The 20,363-nt window shown below is 38.1% G+C and overlaps 1 protein-coding gene across 1 annotated transcript; it reads left to right on the forward strand.

The window, feature by feature from the left end:
- The first annotated feature begins 2,609 nt into the window (after window positions 1-2,609).
- On the forward strand, window positions 2,610-12,766 carry cd302 (CD302 molecule). Its single transcript, XM_084725217.1, has 6 exons — window positions 2,610-2,763; window positions 5,138-5,263; window positions 5,373-5,483; window positions 10,789-10,971; window positions 12,062-12,082; window positions 12,188-12,766. The coding sequence occupies exons 1-6, from the start codon at window positions 2,649-2,651 to the stop codon at window positions 12,388-12,390; spliced, it is 759 nt and encodes a 252-aa protein (XP_084581343.1). The 5' UTR covers window positions 2,610-2,648; the 3' UTR covers window positions 12,391-12,766.
- Window positions 12,767-20,363: the final 7,597 nt, after the last annotated feature.

Below are 20,363 nucleotides of genomic sequence, written 5' to 3' on the forward strand. Positions count from 1 at the left end.
CAACATGCATGGCCTGGACGGGGCAGGCGAGTTATGGCTATCAGGAGGTATGGCGTGCAGTAGGGTGGGTGGATGGGGGCGTCTGTGAGCAGGCCTTGCCATGGCAGATGGGTCCCCACGGTATCCTGCAGGGTGTTGTGCCACCCTACGGGAAGCCACCGGCTCCAGACGAGGAGCAAAACTCGCGCTCCAGCTGTCTGTGTTTGTGCCACCTGCGCCTGCAAGCAATGGAGTTAAAATCCCCCCCCCTGAACTACAACCACCCTGCCCCTGAGGCTCAGTGCTGCCCCCTCCCTCGCCTGCTCCTTCCTACCACTTACATCCCTACCCTTTTTAATGTCTGTAGTTTAGAAAGAGGGAACTACTTTTTTATGTCCAAAAAGGGGATTATAAACCATATAGATTGTGATTATTTAGGCATCACTGTTGTCTTATTGCAGCACTATTTACTAAACCGCTATGTAAGAGATAATATACAGGGTGATGTTGAGGTTTAATTGTGACCTGCCTACTGTATGTTATCCCACTATTACATGGTTACTCACCAAAACAAGAAAGGAAAAAAGAAAAAAGAAAGAAAGAAAGAAAAAAGCACAGAATCTTTTATTAGCTTTTGATTCCAAAGGTCTCCAGATGGCAAGTGAGGAAATCACCTAAAGTACCTCCTAATTCCAAATGGCCAACTTCTTGTTCGGCTGTGGCTCCAAGAAACTTTTTGTTCGTATGGGCTTGTTATACGCTGCATTTAGGGGGTGTGGCCAAGCCATTTTACCACGTCCAGGGGCAAAAGCAATGTCTTTGGTTCAGGCAGCTCCGACCACACGTGCTGAAGTTAAAGCAACTTCCTGCGTAATGGCGAAACATCAGTGTTTGCTGTACAACCAGGGCAAAACCATTTGAAGAAACAATCTTCACAACACATTATCAAGGTCTCAAGATTTTTCTGACCACATCTGAGTCAAAGTCTAAAACGTGTCATTCCCTGTTGCCAGTAGGTGGCGTTATGACTATCACGTAGATGTGTTCAGGCCTGGATTCTTATCAAACGCTGCATGTGAGGGTTGGTGCAGATTGGACCAGTTACGCTGAAGTTAAAGAAAATTCCTGTTTCACGGTGAGACATCAAAATGAGTTGCAGCGAGGAGGGGCCCCACCTTCGGCAGCCGCCTGAGGAGGTGCCTTCAAGCTGCAGTGCAGCAAGGAGGGGCCCCACCATCAAACACTACACATGAAAAGAATGACAGAGTCTGCCTTGTGCAGTGCAGAGCATCAATAGCATTTGGAAAAGCTCCAAATGTAAAAAGTTTTATCCTCCATTTGTCACGTCTGACATGAACACTCAACCATTTCACACAGTATCGTGAGAGTCTGGTGCATTTCATGTTAAAAAAAAGAAAAAGGTTGATCAGTCCAACGTGATGTCCTCAAATGTCTTGTTTTGTCCACTGCTCAAAAATATTCAGTTTACTGACAGAGATAAATAAATAAAGATACCAGAAAATATTCACATTTAAGAAGCTGAAATCACAGAATTTGGACTCAAAATGATTAATCAGTTATCAGTTATTATGGTATGAATATTTTCTGGCCTCATTACGCCTCTCTGACAGTAAACTGAATATTTTTGAGTTGTGGACAAAAGAAGACATTTAGACTTTGGGAGACACTTATCAACATTTTATGACATTTTATGGACCAAATAACGGATGACTTAATGGAGAAAATGGTCAACAGATTAATCACTTATTAAAATAATCACCACAGGTAAGGCTTGAAAAATAGGTCCAAACATGTGGAAGAAGTATAAACGATTTAAAGCAATATAAACAGGAGGAAATATAAAACTAAAAGCAATATAAACGAGGAAATATAAGCGATTTGAACAGTATATACACAAGAGGAAATATAAGACTGAAAGCAATATAAGTAATAGGAAATATAAGGGGTTGAAACAATATAAACAAGAAGAAATACAAAAAACTGGAACAATATATACAATATAAACAATAAACAGACTCAGTAATTCAATATGCACCATTGCACAGATGAAATTTTGAGACAGACGTTTCAAAATAACTGTACTATTGTAAATAATGTTCAAAATGTATAAAATGTAATCTAGTAAACTATAATATCAACATAACCCAACAGTTTTCAGACCTCAAACAGTGTGATGAACACTGTGCGTACAGCACCACCTAGAGGTCCCTCAGTGCAACATAATCTGTCCCTGAAGGACACATTTTACCCAAACAGATAAAGTGGCTGAATTAATAAGTTTTCTCCCAACATTTATATTGAATCTCTACATGCTGGACTTTTGTAAGAAAACTGCAGATAAAGTATGTATAGAGTTCAAACTGCTCTTGTTTTTTTTGTTTCCTGTTATCTCCAAGAAATCCAACAATAAGTTAACAACATTAACTTGTGATAAATGATAATCAGTGGAGTCTGATGACTGTATTTACTGTGCTGAGGCTCGTGTTTGTGTCTGTGCAGTGTGTGCTGTGTGTGTGTGTGTGTGTGTGTGTGCAGTGTGTGTGTGCTGTGTGTGTGTGTGGGTGGGTGTGTGTGGGTGGGATCTCGCTCTCTCACGTTGCTGCGGACACTCGAGTCGTGCAACAGTCAGAAAACTACTTTGGTGCTACATGATTTTCTGTTTGTCCGCCGTCATGGAGTCGCTGAGGAGAAAACGGTGTTCCCGATCAGTGCTGAGCTGCGTGTTCGTGTTGTGTCTGCAGCTGCAGTTGAGTTTGGCGGGAGGTAAGAGCCGAAAACCGAGTCTTCGCCTTAAACTGGCTGCATTTTTGCATTATGTTTGGTGAGTGAAGCATAGCTGTGGTTGAATTTAGCATTGTGCGCAGGCCTGCGTCAGTTCGAGTGCCTTCAACTCTCTGCTCTTTGCTCTTGTGTTTGTTTAGTGCGGCAGGATTTCTCTCGATAAGTCACGTCAGTGGATTTTGACTAAAGACACACACGTGTTAATGTATCACTTTTAAGTTTCCTTGAATGTCAACACTGTCGTCAGGTAAATGGCATCATAACTTTTGAACTGTGACAGAGCACACAAGTTTATAGTTTTGTCCTTGCCCATGTTGCGAAACGCAAATTAAAAATCCGTGTTTTCCCTCTGGGGTTTGGTTCAATGTAGGTCGGCATACTTCTGATTTCGCCTTGAAGGCGTCTAATCATGGCCACTTTGTAACAAAATCACACCAAATCCCATTAAATAGACTTAATGTTTGGACAGTGACGTTACGTGGAGCTGATACTGTCACTATTTGGAAAAGTGTGGCCTGTAAAGTGACTTTGTTACCAACTAAAACACTCTCAGATGCGTGTTTTTAAAGTCAGTAGAGCTCCATATGAAAATCAAATAACAGGTGCAGCAGTCAGAAACTGTAGAGGAAACAATCTGGAGAACTGTGACACCATTTACTAAAAGCAGACATAAACTCACTGATAAAGAGGAACAGTGGTCACAAGAAACCGCGTAACTGTTCAGACATGCAGAAATGAGGGAAGTACTGAGATCATGTATTTCTGTGGAAGTAGTAGTCTTCTGTTGGAAGTAAAATTCCTGCATTCAGATTTTTTAGTTAAAGGTGCAATAGAGTGGCTAAGTCACGCCCCTTTTTGTGGACCACCGTGGGATCTAACTTGAACCTATTCTTTTATACTAATATATATTTCATTCTTTTAATTGTACCATGACTTCCATATATGATGTTTGTCAATTTAAACATAACTTTACGTGATAAGAATGTCATAAAACTGTTAGGCTAAATCATCCCACTAAATTGTCAGAGGTGAAATACTTTTTGACCGAAAAAATAACCCTGTACCCACTTTTGTCTTCTTGGAAGTTACCTTTTCCAGTTTTCGGCTCATGGAAACAAAAAGGTTTTGGGCCTTTACCATGTTGGTAGTTCGTCCCTCCAAACAGCAGCTCTTAGACATTTTTCTGTTGTTTGCTAGCAAACAGAAAGTGACAAGAGGCATCATCGCAGAATACAAAGTCAGTGGAGAGTAATGGATTATCCTTTCATTAGTCCCGCCCCTTTTTGTTCTACGCTCCAATAACAGTTGAACAAACTTGGTACCTCAGTCAACTTTCTCCTTTTCCTTTAAAAAGCAACAAATATAGGGTCACACCTTAAGCCAGCTAATGTTAGCAAAACGTTAACTATCTAGCTAGCAAAATTCTAGCTAACTAGCTAATGATTTCTGTAGATTAGCTGCCTAATCAGCTAGTGTTTTGCTAACATCCTTTAATCCTTTTAAAAATAGTCAAGCGGAGCACATAGCATATCTATGTGCTCGTAGCAGGAAGATGACAGAGATTGAAAACTCGCTCAACTGTCTTCGGATCACAAAGTGAAAAGGGGCGGGACTTAGGAAAGGTCCATTTCAGTCCAATTATAAATGTTTAAATCTATAATTCTTACATATTGTACCTTTAAGTAAAAGTCCAGAAGTAAAGTACTCAAGATGCCAAACAGCCTATTTTAGAATAATGTATTATATTATTGGATTGTGATTATTTATTTGTTGATTCTACCTTTTCCAGCTCCAACAGTAAAGTGATGTGAGGGTGGAGCTAATTTCAACTACTTTATGTACTTTATCTGCTGGGGATCTTATGACTCTTCCCTGCGGATCAAAGTTTCATTTTAATCTATAGTATTACCTCATTATTTATTAGTTTATTGATCTGTACAATCAGCAAAGTAACTAAAGTTATGAAATAAATATAGTGGGTTGAATAGTACAATATGTCCCTCTTTATTGTAGTGGAGTACAAGTATAAAGTAGCATAAAATGAAAATACATGTGCCTCAAAAATTGTAGTTAAACACAGTACTTGAGTAAATGTAGTTACTTTCCACTGCAGACAGTCTGCTGGGGGTTTTTTGCAGAGTGTTGTTATTATCTGGCATCCAACCAAACATGATGCAAAGTGGTTACAGCATCCTAAAGGGAAGATTTGGTTATGTAAGTTTGGTGTTATGTTCATTTTTCTTCCTGGAGCTTCTAAATCCTCCTACACAGATGCACACAGCTAAGAGAAATTTACAGGTCAGGTGTCAAATCCTTCCATATCCATGTTTTGTCTTTTGATTTTGTTTCCCCTCAGACTGCCCTGCAGACGGACGCACCTGGGTGCCGTTTCAAGACAAATGTTACCACTTTGTCCACGGGGAGGAAGACAAAATCAAAAGTTACACCTTTGAGAGAGCGAAAACCCTCTGCCAAGGATTTGGTACCTGAGAAATTTTATTTTTAAATATTTTCTCAAACACAAAATGATAGCGGGTCTCTATTCTCAACGTGTGATCCTGTTGTTGTGCATTGTTCTGCTTTTTCTGTAGAGCTACTGGCCATCCAGAGCGCCGAGGAGAATGACTTTGTCATTAAATATAGCCCAGAGGTGTGGAAAGGCATTGTTAACGTATGGCTGGGAATGTATTTTGACACAAACAGTAAGTACCATGTGACCGGAGCACTGTGAGAACATGCTGGGTAGTTTCCAAAAGATAAAATCTGATTCTGTATGGCAATTAAAAAACAATTGTTTTGAGGTAACTAGGTGGAGGACAATAAACAACACTGAATCTTGTTATTTCAGATGTTGGAAATAATCAGAATGAATTGTGTACATTGATTATTTCCTGTCAGGGATAATTAATCTCTTTGTTTGGGTTCAACATGCTGATAAGTCTACAAACAATCTCAACATGAGGTTAAATTATTTCTGAATATCTGAGCACTCTTAGAGCCTCTTGTCAGTGTTGTCTTAACAGTTTAGGACGTGTGTTTATTCTCGATCTTGGAAACCAAAAAACTGTAACTTAAGAGTTAAGACAAATAAAATAAACGCTATGAGTTCTAGGGTTTGTACAGGTGCTGAAATCATTCAGAACACTTGAATATTTCTGAGGTGTTTTCAAGGTTTGACAAGATTTCGGATAAAGCCCTTGAAACTGCTTGAAACTTGAGTGCATAGCTTTCGTAATAAATTGCTACCTGACTAATTAGGTCGCTTTTTAAATAAAGAAATAAAATAAGTCGGGTATTGGCACACTCAGGTTATGTAGGATACCAAGTCTACCTACAGACGGGTGACACATTTTGAAAGATGAAACTTTGTTGTGTTTTCTATTTATTTGTCACCCATCTGTAGACGGCTATCATGAAACATCATTTTGGTTGTTTATACAACAATAACATCCGATTTGATGTGATGAAGTGAAATGATCATTTTGAGCATAAATGTGTAATTGATCACAGCTAAGAAGGTGCTGGAAACGCCTGAAAATGCACTTTGAAAATGATTGAAAAGTGCTTGAATTTGACCTTGGAACCGTGGAGTTATCTTCAGCTGTGTTTCTGCTCCCTGTGCTTTGTTTAAGAGGAGAGTCAGTCACTTAGCTTGTCCTTTATTTTCTGCTGGTGCCAGCTACTTTTAAAGCTTGTATAACAACACTGACTCATCCTCTTCTCTCAATCCTGGAACAAATTCAGGAAATCCTGCTTTTGTAAACACTGAGGGCACCGCAGCGGAAGCTAAGCTCACATTAAGTTCACATTGCAAACCTTGGTGCTCAATTCGGATTTATTACTCGTATCAGTTTTTTTCTTTGTTTGGCTGTTCATATTATCTTTAAATGTGACTAATATCAGATTCCAGTGTGAACTGGTCCTGAAACAAGGTTGTTTGGATTGTAACAATTCTCGATTCAGATTTGTTGAGTTTCCTCCTGCATTCTTCGCAGCAGAGTTGTATGAAACGCCGATCACCAGCAGCATAAATGTTTTCAACAAAAACACTGAGTAAGGCTAATGTTAGCTTGATCAGCCATCCAAAACCAATGGGCCGCGCCTCAGAGCGCCGTCTAGTGGGCAACAGGGGCAGGGGTACTAGTTTACAGAGCTACTTATTTTTTTATGTAAATGTGCTCGAGAATTCATGAAAATGAAATTTTAAAAAAACCTCATCAAATTAAAATGTGATTTCAATGATCAGTTCTGTCGTGTTTTGCCACTGTTGACTAGCTAACATTCCCTTGAATGTAGAGACACAACATGAATGTTTTTTGAATTAAAAAGTGATGTGGAGGACAATCATGCACAAGTAACATTGAGGAAATGTGACCTTGAATCAGGGTTGCGCAATAAATCGCCAAATTATCGAAATCGCAACACGGCCAAGGACAGTATCCAAATTGCGGCACCAGACCCAAATTGCAATATTTTGAAAAAGGAAAAATGTGAGAAAAAGACATTACAGTGAGGCAGATGCCCTGACCTAAAACTCTTGTTCTCCAGATGAAAGAAAACATCTTTGTTTGGTTCAGACTCCAACTAATGTCACATTATCACAATTTTAATTTCATTTTTTTTCCCCAGTAAAAGTGAAAATTGTAATGCAAAAATGATCATTCCTACTGATCACATCCTATATTGCAATCACAATTTCAATCAAAATAATTGCAGTTGTTTTTGTTTTTTTTACCATATTGTGCAGCCCTACTCTGAATACATTCAATTTGGATTCATAATAGCAGTGTGCTGAAGTTCGAAATCGTTCGAAGTGGAAATCGTAACCATTTTTTCTCCTTTTGTCATTTTATGTTTTTATATTCTCATTTATTCATAAGGTGGTCCTTGGAAAAATGTTCAACAATCAGAGATGGGCCTTCAGTTACCAAAGGTGGAGAACCTCTGAGCTAAATAACCAAAGCAATGATCTCTTTTCTGGTTTCTTGAATATTTTGGGATTCATTTAAGCTGCCTGACTGTAGTGTCTTTGTGAAGCGTTTGTTGAATAGCATTTGTTAAATTGAAGTGATTGTTATAAGACCTACATTTTTTTGTGGTGTTCACCTGCCAGTCGAGCAATTTAGCAACTGAGAATAATGCAAGACTCCCAATTTAATAAGACAAATGCATTAGGAGATGAGAAGACATGCATGAATTCAACTCGTATGTTTGTAGGTGCAGACAGAAAGCCAGGTCTAGTCACAGTTGGTGTTTGTGGTACATGGTTTAATTTGAAACTAGTGAAGTGAAATTAATGTAGGATTTGAAATGAATCGTATTTACGGAATCGATTTTTTTTTTCTTTTCTTTTCTTTGTTATTGGTTCTCGAGGCCCAATCCTATCCTGAAATGACTGTCATGTGGCCATTAAAGTCAGCGTTTATTGTTTCATTTATAAGTTTATTTGCAGTGGAATCCAGTGAATTCTGTAAGATGATAATGAGGATGAGGAGAAAGAGTCAAATTTGTGATTACGCCTTTTTGTGGAGCAGTGGCTGCTTCTTCTGTACAGAGGAGTGTGTGGATGTGGAGTCAAGACAGGAGTGGATCTACTTAACAGGAGACAGATTTCATCCAAACTTTCAGGATGTTAAGGACTACTTTTAACAATATCTGTCTCCACAAGACTCTTTGCAGCATGAGCCTTCAGATGAGTGGCGTAAAAGTGGCGTGAATTCCGATATGACTGTTCATGCTGAGGTTGCAGGGCCGTAGTGACGAAATTCTAAGAAAAGTCATGGAATCATGACATTTTCAAGAATTTCACAAGTGTTTCCCCTTACAGTTAAGGCTAGGTCCTTTTAAAAATAAAAGTTATTCATTTAAAGAGCTCCTAATGTGGAAAAACCGTTCAGAGTGGTGAGGAGGACTTTCAACAGGCTTTTAAGCAGAGAAGAAAACGGCAGAAAGTCAAAGAAGAAGGCGAGATTTTCTTTGATCACTAATGAATCGCTACAGATTAGATGATGCAGGGATAAGGTTTGTGGTCGATCTCATTAGAGATGCACCAACAACATAATAATAATAATAAACTTTATTTATGTAGCACTTTTGTTAACAGTGTTTCGAAGTGTTTCATGAAAGAAAATAAAACCAGACGAGGCAGATAAATCTCCTACCTAATGCTTCAGTGCCAGAAATGAAAGTGATCACAACACCAACATATCTGGCAACAGGAAAAATGCAACAGTTTGGCGGTGGAGATTTGTGTCTGTTGCAACCTTCATCAGCAGAGTGATCACACAAACACTTTTACTGTCTTATATTGTGATACAGATTCACTGGATGTCTGTACCTTGCATAGTGGGCTTCTCCTGTTCATATCAAATACATCAAGTGCTAAAATTACCAGCATGGTAAATAAACGGGAACAAATAAATATAAAAACTATCACCGTATGAATAGTCTGCTTAGTATGGCTTACAGTTTATTCAACAGAAACATTAAATGAAGCAGTATTCTTAATTATGCCATGTTTTAATAGAGGCTCATGCCCAGTATCACTTAGAGCAGATTTTCTGTTCCTTCTGTTTTTTTTTTTTGTTTGTTTTTTTTTAGATCAGACGAACTTTAAAAGCAGAAGTCACACCAGAGTCAACCACACCTCCTTACTAAGATAAAAAGTTTCTGCCCTTCCTGCTCAGAGTTTCTCTGAGAGTTTCCCTAAATCACTCCCAAGCTAAGGCTGCGCAATAAAAAGAATTTATATTGACATTGTAAGAGACTAATTATCTTCTTAGACTTTGTATGTTGTGGCACAAGTGTTTTTTTTTTTTCCTGGTTTTAAAGGCTGCATCACAGTAAAGTGATGGAATTTTCTGTGGACATCTATTTGATTTTGTCAATGTCCCTAAGCCGTACTTTATATACTGCTGGATAGTTTAATTAGCAGCAATGCATCATATTCTGTAAGATCACTATTTGAGAATTCACAGTATGTGATTTTAGAAAATGTTTATATCAAGATATATATTAGACATGGGGGGCATAGCAAAAAAATCTAAATATTATTAATAAGCAATATCGCCCAGCTGTATCCAAACCCAGGACTTCTCGCGAGACATTTTTAGACTACTGCCGCACTCCAAACGATGTCTGAGGTCAAACTTTTCTCACTTCCCACTAGAAAAAAAATCAACAGGGCGCCAGTTAAAGTCGGAGTTCCTAACTGTGAACTCTTCACTTCACAAAGGAGCATGTCTAACGTTACACAACAATAGCAGCACCTGTGGAAGCCTAAAATATTACATGTTATTGTATAATAAAACCTGTTCAGTATATAAATTGATATGTTATTATTATTGATGTTTAAAATGCTGTAAAATGAAATATTTTTTGGTTTCTGTTACCTCACGTGTCGTTTTTCCTCCTTAACGTCGTTTATGCAAGGAGGTTGCCCTGCTGAGGGCTGAGTGTCCACTGACCGAAGAAAGCCGTCACTTTGTCGGGGTCAGACAGGTTTTTTTTCTTTATTTTTGGTGCTATGTATCTGGAACGAAAGTTGGACGTTTTAACTGGGAAATTACAATATCCGGCGTCTCGATCGCAGCATAAGTTAGGAGCTCTCTGAGAGGATTCTCAGAAAATCTGTTTCAAGTCCACATCTGAAAGTGGCCCAAGTAAGAACTGAATAATCAGATTCCAGGTCATTTGTGCTGTCCTCGCTGTCATGAAAAAAAAAACAGATCCGTGTCAACTCGGAGCAAAAAAGAGACAACAACAGATTTTGGCAACTTTTGCCTGCAGTGTGAACGTGTTCAAAAACACATTTCAATTAGTGTGAATATTATATGCATATATTAAATACATGTGAACATTATTTGTGTTGTAACTCAGTTGAGTGCAGTGCAAATGCTGGAGTAGGTAAAGCGAAAGGGACACTAAAAATACACCATTACACGGCTGACATTACACATGACAGTGGTTGGTATTCCCACTGGAGTGCTGATTGGTGTGTCTTGTCAGGTGATGACATGAAGTGGTTCGGCGATGACCCTGTGAAGTACACTAACTGGGAGGACAGCTCTTCTCCATCAGACTTCGTGCCCGTGGACACGTGTGTGGCTCTGCACAGCAACACGGGGAAGTGGGAAAATGTCAGCTGCCTGGATGACGTCGAGAATGGAGTGATCTGTGAAACGGCTCAGAGTAAGATTTAAGTCTTCTTTTAAAGGAAACGTATAAGTCAAAATGTCTTCCAGAGTTTTTGAAGTTATTTCACTTAAAGGGATAGTTCCGATAATTTGATGTAGGGCTGTATGAGGTACGTATCCATCAGTGTATTGCCTACAGTAGATGCTGGTCAGCACATGCTTTGGAGAAGCAGAGGGGAGTACAGGCACAGGGTCTGAGCAGTAGGGGTGTCATAATTCACCAAATCAACAATTTGAATTAAGATTTTAAGGTCAAGATAAGTGGGTTTTTTTTTTAGCACCGATGGCTCCATCTATCAAGTCTTCATTTGTTAAGATCAACAGATTGTTGGTTTGCATTTTCAAAGATCATCTACATGGCATCAAGTGTGAGAAAATGGCAAGTAAGCCAGCAACAATATGTATTTTACCCCCTTTAAAAAGGTACATCTAAAAAAATCAATATCATTTTAAGTGTACACTACATTTAGACAGCCTGTACTGACAGGAAACTGCCGTTATTTAAGCCGAATATCGCTTTCTCCAAATGAACTCCATAGGCAAAATCAGTAATTTTACCTCTCAGAACATGGGAGCTGCTGGTCTACCGCTGCTGCAACATGTTTGTTTGTTTGCATTATTATAGGTATTTAAAGGATAGTTTGGATTTACCAGCGTCACACAATAGCACAAAACTAACAGATAAAAGGCAGGGGAAGACCAGAAACTACAATTGTGTTTTGCGTTGTAAAATTACTGATTTTGCCTATGGGGTTTGGCTGTTTTGGAGAGGGCAACATTTGGCTTGTATACGAGCGGTTTCCTGTCAGAAAAGGGCAATGCGATGAAAATATTCTAAATGTAATGCACACTTAAACTGATACAGTTTGTTTTAGGTGGACCTTTTGTTGTAAATACCTTTTGTGATGGTACTGCTCTCTGCTTCCCCAAACTGGGATACCGACCATATCTACTGTAGCTAATACACTGACTATTGATAAGTACCTCACACAAAACTGCATCAAATAATACAAACTATCCCTTTAATGTGGCTGCAAATGGGATTGTTTTCCACTTGTCCACTGTTTTTTGTTTCTGTTTTTCAGAACCAGAGGAAGCCAGAAAGAGTAAGTCGACCTTTGAGCCTCTTTTACACTTTCTTTACTGATTCCTCTGTGATTTTGTGTTTATAGTGGTGACCTTCCTTGCATTGTTATTTGTCCCCCCCTCAGAGCCCAGCGCACTGCTGTCCGCCCTGGTCATTCTCAGCGTGGTTGCTATCGTGGGAGTCTCTGCAGTTATTTGGTTCCTGCACCAGAGGCACAATCTTGGCTCCACCGTCCTCACGGCATTCGAGTACCACCCTCCGTTCCGAGTCCTGGAAACGGACCAGTCCTGCCTGGTGGAGGCTGAGGAGACTGACAGCACACCATAGAAGAACTCTCTCTCTGTTCCACAACGGGAGGCATCAGGCCCTCCTTGCTGGGTGGGTGTTCATGCAATGCGAAGTCCGCTCTAAAAAAAAAACACAGTTATGGAAGTAGTTTTGGGTTAACAAGTGACAGTGACTCAGAATAATGTAGTGTGAGTGTAAGACAACTGACACCTTACTCTGATACTAACTTCTTTCTGTGGCACATAAACATCTCACTACTTTTGCTTTTTGTCTTCTGCACTTACAAAGAATCATTTGTACATATTTTCAGATTGGCACATTTCATCTACAACCCCATTTCCAAAAATGTTGGGACATGGTGTAAAATTAAAATAAAAACAGAATGCAATGATTTGCAAAAACTTTTCGACCTATAGTCAACTGAATACAGTACAAAGACGAGATATTTAATGCTCAAATGGATTAACTTTGTTTTTTTGTAAAAAAATACACTCATTGATGCCTCCAACATGTCTAAAAAAGTTTGGACAGAGTCGTGTTTACCGCTGTGATACATCACCTTTTCTTTAATCAGCACTCAGTGAGTGTTTGAGAACTGAGGACACTAATTGTTGAAGTTTTAAAGGTGAAATTCTTTCCCATTCTTGGTTGATGTATCACTTCAGGGGCTCAACAGTCTGGGGTCTCTGTAGCTGTATTTTGCACTTCATAATGCACCACGCATTTTTGATGGGAGACAGGTCTGGGCTGCAGGCAGGCCAGTCTAGTTCCAAAATTATTTTACTACGAAGCCACACTGTTGGGACACATGCAGAATGTGGTAGCAAGGACGTCTCTGAAAAGATGTCTGGATGACAGCGTGTGTCACTCCAAAAACCTCTATGTACCTTTCAGTATTAATGGAGCCATCGCAGACGTGACAGTTACCCATGACGCCATGGGCACTAACACACCCCCAGCCATCACAGACGCTGGCTATTGAAATCAGCGCTCGCAACAATCTAGATGGTCCTTTTCCTCTTAAGCTCGTAGGACACAACGTCCATGATTTCCAAAAACTATTTGAAATGTGGACTCGTCAGACCTCAGCACACTTGCACTTTCCGCCAGTCCATCTCAGATGAGCTCGGGCCTCAGGGAGGTCAGCAGAGTTTCCAGAAGTTGTTGATACATGGCTTTTACTTTGCATGGGCGAGTCTTAACTTGCTTTTGTAGATGCATCGACAAGCTGTGTTTCCTGACAGCGGTTTTCTTAAGTGATCCCGAGCCCATGTAGCGTCATTTGTACAGTTATGTGGGTTTTTGTATGCGGTGATGCCTGAGGGATTAAAGGTCGCAGCATTCAGTGCTGGTTTTCAGCCCCTTATGTGCAGAGATTTCTCTGGATTCTCTGAATTTTTTAATGATATTATGGATTGTAGATGGTCAAATCCCTAAAATCCTTGCAATTGTGCGTAAAGAAACGTTCTTACACTGCTTGACTATTTTTTTTTAACCTCGTCCCATTCATGCATGTGATCAAATGAGCCTTTCTAGTTTTCCCCTTTCATGTTACCAATTAACCTGTTTATCTGTATAATGTAACAAAAAGATGTTTTTTGATCATTCCACATCTTTCCCAGTCTTTTGCCCTTGTACCAGTTTTTTTGAAATACGTTGCAGGCAATTTCAGAATAAGTGTATATTTACAGAAACTCAGTAAAGTTAATCAGATTGAACCTATAAAAATCTTGTCTCTGTATTGTATTCAATTGAATACAAATTGAAAAGTATTTGCAAATCATTGCATTCTGTTTTTATCTAAGTTTTACACAACGTCACAGCTGTTTTTGAACTGGGGTTGTAACGTCAGATTGTCAGGCACTACACATTTCTTCGACAACTTTTGGGATCAGTATTTTTCTCTTGTGTTTTAAAAGTAACTTACTGTTGCTCATTGAAAGAGGAGTGATTCAATGAATGTACTTTTTTATGAGCAGGCACAAAGTTTATGTCACGCAGCTACTCCAGCGATTTCACGTTGCCTTCCCATAAACTCGGGCAACTAACAAGAAGGAGATGGAAATAAAAACGGTCAGTTGACGGGGCGGAAACCTAAGTTTAGTCCCTTATATGTATCAAGCTCTAAAAAGTGCTGGATTCATATAATTCAACCAACCAACACGTTTCCTGCTTGGTAAGTGCTCAACATCACCAGTTTGTAACAGAGTCTTTCTTCTATAAATTTATGGTCGACAAGCTAAAGCTGAGATAACCTTGATGAATATTATAAACTGCTATTTGCTCTGACTTTAGAAAGTTTCCTCCAGAGCCAGAGTAGAAATTATCATTCAGCTATGATGACTTAATGTATCTTTTATGTGTAAAATCAGTAAAGTGTTCCTTTAAGCAGTATTCAAAGACACAGGAATTCTCAATCACAGGCATTTCAAGGGCACATGTAAATAGTTTGATCCAAAACAAGAGCCCAGCTAGAATATGAGCAATTTCCTTGTTACTCCACACATGTAATGTAAAGTAGCACAGTCCATAAAGTCCAGTCCATTTCTTCTTCAAGGTAAAATATATTGAAATAGAAAGCCGTCCTGAATCGATACTTTCAGAAACCATCGTGACCCGTTTCCACCATTAGTCAGTTTTTGGGTGTGAGACAACCAAAATATAGCCAATAAAGCCAAAATTTGTTTAAGAAAAATCATGCGTCTGATGATGCATATTCAAAGAGCTATCCTGTTCAAAAGCTACAGTATATATTTTTTGTGTTTTATGTTAAATGTTTCCTTGGTGCCCAGTGAAATCTGATGTTGGCATTATCATTGCTTTAGTTTTATGAGAGAGGTCATGGGTTTGGTGTTGGGAATTCATACGAAAGTTGGGACGCTGTGTTAAACGTAAATAAAAACAGAACGCAATCATTCTATGTTTTCACTAAGTGTTCCCGAACCCATGTAGTAACATCCTAGTGCTTCTCAAAAGTGTGGCCCACAGGCCAGTGGCAGTCCACAGAAACATTTTGTGTATCCTCCAGTGTACACATGAAATTAATAAATTATATTTTAATAATTCCATATCAGTACTTTGACTTTAAAACTTGGTATTTTACCCGGTGGTGGTGCCTTTCGTTGTATGTCACACAGAGTGTTGTTTGCATGATGGCTCGTCTAATTACTTCCTGGATAAACTAGCAAAACTGTAACCTAAAAAAAGTTGTTTATTAACCTAATCTTTGTCTTAACCCCAAGTTTAAACGTAGAGGACATCTCACACCTAATTGTAACTTCAAGCAGAGATGACTTTTATTTTTTTGTGATCATCATTTTATGAAGATACACTTACAGTTGCAGCCATGCAGCAGCACAATGAGCCAAAATCTAACATTAGACTTCTCTGCCGATTTCAAATGTCTTTGACCTGCCTGTAGATGAATTCTTTAATTGACCATCATAACATTACCCCCGAAAATCTAATTAAATTTAAATCAGTGGTGTAGTGGGAGATACAGAGGCAGGTACGCTGTAGTTTGCCCTTGTTTCCCCTCATTGATTGATACAGTTGATTGAAAATAAGTGAGTAAACTCATTTCAAAAAGGTGGACAAAGAGTTTATTTGCGTTTACCCGCCATTACGCTCCTGAACTAAATAGAGCTAAAATATATTGACAAGATGGACTACATCTGCAAGACTTAAAAACATCAGTACAAGTGATCTCTTATTGTCTGCATGTATTATTCAGTCCAGTTGCCTAATTTTCCAAGCTTTAGAAATTAAATTAGCGTATATTTTGACACTGTTTTGTGTACTCAGAGCATGGGCTGAGACGGTCATGGAGCTCGCTGAAGTGTTCATTGTAACGTCGTGGAAAACCAAGTTTTTAGAGAGTCCCGACTTTCAACAGCCTGTTTAACATAGAACTCGGCCACTGCATCAAACTGCACCTAAGAAGAGTCTGTCAGGTTAGGAATGACAATTTGTAGAGAGATACTGGTTGCTTGGCAACTAGTGGCACCTTGCAAGTGTTGCATCAATTACGTTCTGTGTCAATATTAATGCTAAAGTTGGCGATTTTGGTGGACAACTCATTCCGTTTAATGTTGAAGTGATACTGAAAAGCCACCGTGAAAATTTAGAATAAAACAAGGTTTCTGTGGGAAAAAATGGATCAATTCTTAATCACAAATCCAATGACATGTTCATGGGTTTTCCTGTGCAGGCTGCAGTCACCCTGGCTTCCTAAAATGACACTCAATCATCAAAACTTTCTGTCTTCTGTTGCCCCGGTCCCAACTTTTTAAGAACATGTTGCTGGAATCAAATTCAGAATAAACATGTTACTTGCAAAAATCAATGAAGCTGATGAGGTAAAACATTGAATGGATTGTCTTTGTGCTGTTTTTAATTAAGTTGTGGAAAAAGATTAGAAAATTATCACATTCTGTTTCATTTGTTTTGCACAGCGTCACAACTTTTTTTTTTTTTTTTTTTTTTTTTTTGGAAACGGGGTTGTAATAAATCCGTGTGTGACATGAAAGACAATCAAGATTTTGCTTTGTGATGGCAGGAGTCGTCATTACATTGAGTAAAATCCCCCGCTTAATACAGCATGAATGCTTTTGTGCAATATTTAAAATTAATCTGGCAAGATCTGAGCCCTTGTGTGTTTTTCATAATAAAGTATGTTTGAGTATGAGAATGGCTTGTTTTTGCTTTTACTGAATCAGTACTGAGTCAGATAATTCTCTTAGACAGTAAAAGGAAGTATTTCTAGTAGTATGTCAGTAATATGTAATATACCGTCCAGTTCTGGGTTGTCCAGCAGAGACAAAAATGTGCAAGTTGAGAAATAAGAACAACTTCTCTCTATTCTGTGTGATCTATATAGAGCGTTTCTGTTTGATATATATGTCAATGCATAATTGAGGAGAAAGGGATGAATTAGGACACCGAAATTGGGGATAGAGCTTAATTAGTTCTGAGAAGCTCTCTAAATCACTGTCATCTGAGAAGTGTCACTCCCTCCAAATGTCCAGTGGCTGTGTTGACATCTCAGCGGGGGCCGAGATGAAACAGAACTGAGAGAAATCAGCAGGAAATCTTTTTTTTTTTTCTTCCCATTCATGCACAGATATATTTTTAGACTTCCAAGAAGTCCGTCATCTGACAAATTCCCTTTAGATCTTGGCTGCATATCACTTTTTTGTAGAGTATTTTCTCTTGATGTTTTTAACATCTAGTCATGAATTATCAAAGGCGTCTGTGGAGCAACATTTATTGATGTAGCGCACTAATAGAGACCCATAACAATAACCTTTTCCTCTAAAGCATTCCAGGTCATTTCTGCATGTGGCCACAAGGTGGGACAGTGAATCACATTTCAGTAAAGTCCCCTCACCGACTTTGCAGTGAAGGGATTTACTTCCACTAATTAATGAGGCCCGGAAACATAAATAATCAGTTTGACACCATTATGAGGATATTATAGGAGCACTGGGTGTCATTTTATAATAAGACTACCGTTGTAAATTATTTATGATTAGGTTATTAATTTGGTTATAAACACGTCATAAATCATTAATAAACTACTACAGCACATTAGATAAGGGCAACAGTGAAATAGTGAGCACATATTCATCTGTACTGTTAAACCTCGGATCTCAGAGCTTACTTTGTCTTATCCATCAGCCAGAATTTATGTCTGCCAGCTTCATCACATATTTGTTAATAAGCTGCTTGTATTTAAGGACAGTCAGCAGATTTTAATGGTCAAAGTTTAAGTTGCAAAGTTGCAAATTAACATATCAAATGTCAGAGCCACACACTAAGGTTGGGTTAAGCCAAACTATCTTAAAAAATTTAAAATAAAAGATTACATTTAAACCTCAGTTCCATTTTTACCACGGATCTAGATTAAATTTAATGCTGTTGCACCAGAACTTTAATATCCTATATACATTTGAGAAAGTTTAACTTAAAATTAGTGGCTGTGTTTTTTTTTTAAGATGGATTGAGCAAAGTAATTCTCTGCTGTGCCATTAACAGTTTAGCGAGCAAACAATAATGTTTTGTTCAGTTTTTAGATAACTAGCAAACAATATAACATTTTTAAAAACTCTTTAACTAGCTAGCTGAAGCGTGCAAACCAAAGGTTAATGGTTTCTCCCTCTCTTTTACTAGCTCCCAACAGCGCTCATATTTATTCTTTATTTATTTTAATTTTGACATGTGAAGCTCTTCATACCGTTACAGTCTTCTATTTATTGAACTGAGATTAGTTTCTAATTGTGCAACAGACCTCAGCCTAAATTCAAATCTGGACTTACATTTAAACCTAGTTTAGCTAAAATCTGATTCAAACAAGCATGCATCTTTTTACACTTTACAATGAGGCTCCCTTTTCCCAGTTATAAATGGAAGTAACTCATTAGTAAGATTAATTAGTTGTAAGCAGTTAACTGTATCTGCCAAACTGCCAAATAGTGAGTATGAAAACTTGATTCTTATTGTTTATTAATGATTTATAAATTGTTTACAACTTATTAATAACCTAATTTTGAAACATTTATGAATAATTTAATGATAGTTTTATTGTAATTTGGTACCAAACTGATTTTTGAAAGTGACACACCTGTTAAATTGGGGGAAAAAAGTCTAGAGACAACAAATATCTTTAAACATGAACTGAAAGTAACAAGATGTTAAATGCTTACAAAGCTTTTCTTGTCTTCAAGCTGAGGTAAAGGTCGTGTAGTCATGCGGTGGCTTATAATGAACATGTTATGCAACATGAAGGAGATGAGGAGACCGTTGCTGCAGTGTGTTGGGGGTATGAATATATGAACAAAAGTGAAAATCAAAACACAACCTGCTATCAGGAGTCGACAGATCCTAATATAATAATGACTAAACCAGAAGTTCCCCACCTTTTTCCTTGGGGGACCACTTTTCTATAAATTAGTAAACTGACGACCCCTGACAACATGACGTTTCATGTATATTTCAAGTTATTTTCAATAAAATAAAAATAACAGTAGAAAACAACTGTAAAACTGTAAACACAATAATTGCATGAAGTTTGAGTAAAATGAGTGACTTGGATGATTTTTTTTAGCAGATTATTCCCTGTGAATATTGATCAGAGATTAGTTTTTATTTATTTCTGTTACACTGTTATTTTTGAAGGCAGAAGTCTGAAACTGTGAAACCAGACTAGGAGCCATTTCTGGCTCTTCTTCCCTCACCCTCCCACCTGTGACATGATGTCAAAAAATATAAACCATTAAATTATCTTTTTTTTTATTGTAATGAAATCACTTTTTTCTAGTTTCCTACCAATTTAAACTCCCCTTCACATGACTACAACTGAAATAAAAACACAATTCTATGTTAAAAATGTATTTGTGAAGGACTGCATGTAGCAATTCACTGATATTCTATGTCCAGAAAAGAACAGCTTGTTCTTCGTTATAAAGTGACATTTATGATCAGTAATGTGACAAAGCTAGACTTTTCAATGCGTGTTCTGTGGCGGCTGATGAAAGCACAAACAAAACCGACAATGAGTCATTTTCATCAGGGACATTAACGAACAATTCAAAGTGACAGACGAGTTTCTGAGTTTGTGTCCAGTGGACCGCTGACTAATGTATACACGTATAGAAACTGCAGTTTGCATTTTTTTTTTGTGTGTGTGTAAATCATGACAGTATATCTTAGTAATGGAAACAAAAAAGTAATTTTTAGAAATATCGCGTTTTCATGCAGCACTCGAACATTGAAGTGCCCCCGTGAGATGATAATATTTTAAAATAATGACCTGCTCACTGCACATTATCACACTTATTACACATTTACTAAACAAAAACAATCAATAATTTGAAAAAAAAAAAAAGTTTTCTTGATTTTAAAATTATTTTATTGTTCCCCCAGAGTCTAGGATGTCCAGCGATGGTCTGTTCTTCATAGCAGCGGTCAGTTACACATAGCAACAGAAATAACAGACCTTAGAATGCCGTAAC

The sequence above is a fragment of the Lutjanus erythropterus genome, chromosome 8 (assembly GCF_056507025.1).
Source record: "Lutjanus erythropterus isolate fLutEry1 chromosome 8, fLutEry1.hap2, whole genome shotgun sequence".
NCBI lineage: Eukaryota > Metazoa > Chordata > Actinopteri > Lutjaniformes > Lutjanidae > Lutjanus > Lutjanus erythropterus.